This window comes from Pinus tabuliformis, chromosome 8 (genome assembly GCF_031772625.1).
Source record: "Pinus tabuliformis cultivar Carrire ecotype Pingquan chromosome 8, CPIR1, whole genome shotgun sequence".
NCBI classification, from domain to species: domain Eukaryota; kingdom Viridiplantae; phylum Streptophyta; class Pinopsida; order Pinales; family Pinaceae; genus Pinus; species Pinus tabuliformis.
The window spans coordinates 1,843,982,328-1,843,986,509 of NC_142294.1; the positions used below are offsets into that span (position 1 = coordinate 1,843,982,328).

The 4,182-nt window shown below is 36.9% G+C and overlaps 1 protein-coding gene across 1 annotated transcript; it reads right to left on the reverse strand.

Annotated features, from left to right (window-relative positions):
- Nucleotides 1–2,160: 2,160 nt before the first annotated feature.
- Nucleotides 2,161–3,969, reverse strand: LOC149243635 (uncharacterized protein At2g39910-like). Its single transcript, XM_089367840.1, has 4 exons — nucleotides 3,886–3,969; nucleotides 3,546–3,647; nucleotides 3,252–3,367; nucleotides 2,161–2,636 (listed from the first exon to the last, which is right to left on the reverse strand). The coding sequence occupies exons 1-3, from the start codon at nucleotides 3,909–3,911 to the stop codon at nucleotides 3,262–3,264; spliced, it is 234 nt and encodes a 77-aa protein (XP_089223966.1). The 5' UTR covers nucleotides 3,912–3,969; the 3' UTR covers nucleotides 2,161–2,636; nucleotides 3,252–3,261.
- Between the last annotated feature and the right edge of the window lie 213 nt (nucleotides 3,970–4,182).

Below are 4,182 nucleotides of genomic sequence, written 5' to 3' on the forward strand. Positions count from 1 at the left end.
GAAGGTGGTTCACTCTGGCTCCAACCTGAACAGGTCTCGACACACGAAAACGACATTTGCAAGGCCGCATGAACAAGGAAGTCCTCGTCAAGTGAAAAGACACCTCTCCAGAAGATGTGACCTGGGAACCAGCCACTATTCTTGAGCAGTTTCCGCAGCTTCAGCCTTAAGGACAAGGCTGCTTTTCATGGGGGAGGGCATGCTAGGGCCCAACCCTAACCCCTTTATTTATGTAGTAGGGTCGAGTCATGGTTATAGTAGTTAAAGAGTCAATAAATCCCATATTAATAATTGTAAGTGGTTGACCCGCATTTAAGAAAGGGACCACAGTTAGTTGCAATGGGCCATAATTAATAAATAAAGTGGTTAACCCATGTTATGCAAAGGAGCACTAGTCGTTAGGTTGTTGAAGGTCATTTAGCTATAAATAGTCATAGTTAGAAGGGAAAGATCATTGAGTCTTATTTTGTAATCGAGCTCTCCTCCACTGGAGGTTGCCCCATCGAAGAGGCAAGTGGACATTGCTTTTATCTCCGAATAATAAAATACTTCTTGTTTTTCTCATTTTATTTTGTGTTCTAGATTGTATTTCTTCACATATTTGACATTCTGGAATTTCTCGCAGGTCAAGAGCATAACAATTAGATTAAGCATATAATTAAAAATAACCAAGAGCTTGCATCTCACATAACTTTAAGTGTTGCACTTCATATAGGATAGAAATTGCATACTGCAACAACTATTCATTCGGTAGCTTGGACTCTAATTTTAATTGGGCCAGTAATCAATATCCTAAGGCACTAGTCTCTAACTTAAAATCTTAAGAAATCTAATCAAAGTGTGCTTAATAATCATACTTGCTTCTTAATTCCATCCAAGTTGATAGGCCATTCATTTGTGTCTCCTTAACCTATTGGCTCCCAACAAGTTTCTCATCATCTTATCCATAGGGACTACCCCCTTAGTCTGCAGTTAGGAGACAACTTAAACAAAGAGGGCAAGGATCAGAGTGACAAACCCTACCCTGAGTGTTGTCGCAATCTAGTGTACAATTTGGGCATCATCAAGACAAATGTGGACCCATATGGGAAAAAGGGCTTGTAATGAGCCAAGGGTAGTGAGATATATGGTGTTAGAAAGCGGGACCATGCAACCAATATCAGAGTTTCCCATCCAGTGCCAGTCCTAAAGCAAATAGCTCATAGAGGAGATCCCACGGGACTAGGATCCAAGATTAACCCCCAAGATGAGGTAAGGGAACAAGAGTACAAGTCAAAGCCCATTTTTTCCGCCGAATACCCCACTAATCCATGCCCAAACATGCCCAAGAAAAGAAAGCATAAACAACCAATTACATAATGACAAATCACACCTTCGGGGTTGGAAGGCCCAACTTCAAATAGACGATCATGACAAATGAGCCAGGGCACATAATGACTGGCTCAGGGGGTGGAGAATAGCAGCACATCAAGCTATTAGGTGGCTGCAAGGGGCTTCTGGCTGCCGGCTAAAGACAAATCTAGGAGAAAAATTCTCCTATAGGGGTCACCCACTTGTGGTGGGTAACAGTCCCATCATGTAGTGACCATTTTAGGGTTCATGAACAGCAGATAGATAGTCAAAGACAAATCTGTATCAAAATTTCATAACCCAAAGCTAAGAACCAAAAAATTACATACATTTTCTTGATAGTTCAATGAAACTTTTTTAGGACATCTTTGGCATGTTATCAAAACATTGAATATCGTTTGTGGGAAAGCATCCATACTGATACCACAAGATCCCCTGAAATTTAAACGTAATCTAGTGTACTTGGCTAATAAGGTATCATGTACATTACATAAATGTGCTATTCAATATTCATGGATTGAATCAATTATCTACAAACAGATAACAGACAGATCAAATTGTTACCACATTCACTCACAACACCAGTTTCTGCCACAACTTTGAGCCATTTTTTTCAGATGCAAATTTAGTTAAACACTTAAATATAAATATCCAGACCTTCAGTTCAGTATAGTAACGCATCTTTTGATGCACACAGAGAAATCATGAAACTTAGGAATTTTCACTTATTGAAGTTGATAAAATCAAAGAGATGTTAGCTGTTTTGACTCTCTAACAGACTAGAAAAGTTATGCTTCCAGAATCAAAGTGTTGAATTCTTTATGTATTAGAAAAATTAAGATAAAAATCAAATTGGAAAGAATTTTACTAACCAGACTGGCATCTTGAGATATTTTTCTTGCTCTGTAATTAGAATACATGCCAAGAACTTCAAGAATACTTCTTTTTAAGCAGGCATACCATCTAATGGCAATATTTGCACATGTATATTGGTTTTTTTAAAAAAACGGTATTTACTTTGACTCCAATTACAACACCTACCATGGAATGCTTCTGTTTCAAAATTTGGATTTCACCCAGAAATGTTTGAAAAGACAACAAATACATTGACCACATCATTTTATATGAGTCTCATTTCCTAATGTGCTGCTATGAAGAGACCCAATATAGAAGAGCTTTATTGCAAGTTCATGATCAAATCCTCGCACATTCTGCTTGCCACTGCCATAACCTGCAGTCCTTTGTTTCTCCACAAAGTTTAGAACAATGGGTAAGAATGTCACCACCTGTAGATGAGATGTATCAATAACATTAAAATTATATCAGAATGAGATAACTTATATCAATATCCACAAGTGACCAAAGTAGGTCAATGTGGCTCAAAATACATAAAGTAACAAAGGTAATGTGTGGGTGTCTAAGACATCTCCTGAGAGGGAAAGATGGAAAAAACAAGAATCTAGACTAGCAAAAGGATAAATAACATAATGACAATACAAAGCAGTAAACCCTAGTAAATGAAGTAAAGGGTTAGAAGACTACAGGAAGAACAAACACTCCTGTTGCAGAGAAGCTTGGTCGGATCAAAAGAATGCCACAAAAAGAATTAGATCGTAATATGAATCAGAATTAAACTTATGTACAATTATGTTCTAATTCTAGTGTCCATTAATGTCGTTCACAATATGAGAAAATAAACTACCATTAAGATTCTAAAATATAAAGACCATGCTCCATGGAGAAATAATATTGTAACCCTAAATGTTTGAGGATCAACAAAAAGCTCCAGAGCATGGGTCATTCAAATTTAAAACTACTTTGGGACCCTGCTTAACCATTTCCATTAAAGGAAACAAGATACAACACTGTATACTAAAAGGGATCCTTGGTCTGAATTATACCTTAGAATAGTTAGGCCTCCATCTCTACTGCAGAGCATACTCTATCTGAACTAGGCAATGTTATAGAATCATCCTTATACTTCCTCCAAGCTTCTTCAAATTGCAGCCCTTTGCATCTTAATAATGTGTAAAACAATAAAAAACATTATAATTCATACATAAACAAATACAGAACAAAAGACGAGGACGGAACTATAAACCACCAGAAAAGGGAAAAGTTGGAATTATTATCAATATGCAATGTCATAGCAGTGAACCGGATCACGATAGCACATGTTCAAAGGGGATGCTTACAACTGAAGAACTCCCAGGACTTGAACAACAGAAGTACGAATATCAGAACCGTATTTCCGTGCTGATGATCCCTTGTATGCAAGCACTAGTTCTTCCACCAACCTACGTGGTAAGTGAATCTCACAAGTCATGACTTCCATTCAGAAATAATTAGAAGAAGCTGGAATAGACTTCACATAAATAACTTGTGCATTTCTGCTTGATTTTCAAGAGTTTCTTGTCCTTTCTTTGAAGAATGGGAATAGCATTTTATACAATAATGAAAGTAGTAGATATTTAGGCAAATAGCTGTCAAACTAGTAACTAGTTATATTCATAGAAATAAAATGAAGGAAATCACCTTTCCACATATGGGGTATTACGCATCCACGTCAGCTTAGTGATGGTGAGAATCCTTTGAATAACCTACAAAAGGATGAGGTCCAAAACATCATATTAGCAATACTCTGTTAAATCTTCAACTCATCTGAGGATGCAACCTTGAGGTAACCCAAAGAAGTAAGCAATAAAATACACATAAGTTTAGAAGACGTATCTATTGAGAGCCTTAGAGTTAGTAAGTAAATATTAATGATGATTAGCATGTGATGGAAAGATTTAGCTACGAAAAACGACAAGTGAGTTAAACCCAATAAAA

What these genes read in the sequence shown, in the direction of transcription:
- LOC149243635 (XM_089367840.1), bottom strand. Translation starts at nt 3,911, where the DNA reads ATGCGTAATACCCCATATGTGGAAAG. An exon ending in AATACCCCATATGTGGAAAG is followed by an intron (nt 3,648 to 3,885) that starts GTGATTTCCTTC and finishes CTTACCACGTAG; the next exon opens with GTTGGTGGAAGAACTAGTGC. An exon ending in GTCCTGGGAGTTCTTCAGTT is followed by an intron (nt 3,368 to 3,545) that starts GTAAGCATCCCC and finishes CACATTATTAAG; the next exon opens with ATGCAAAGGGCTGCAATTTG.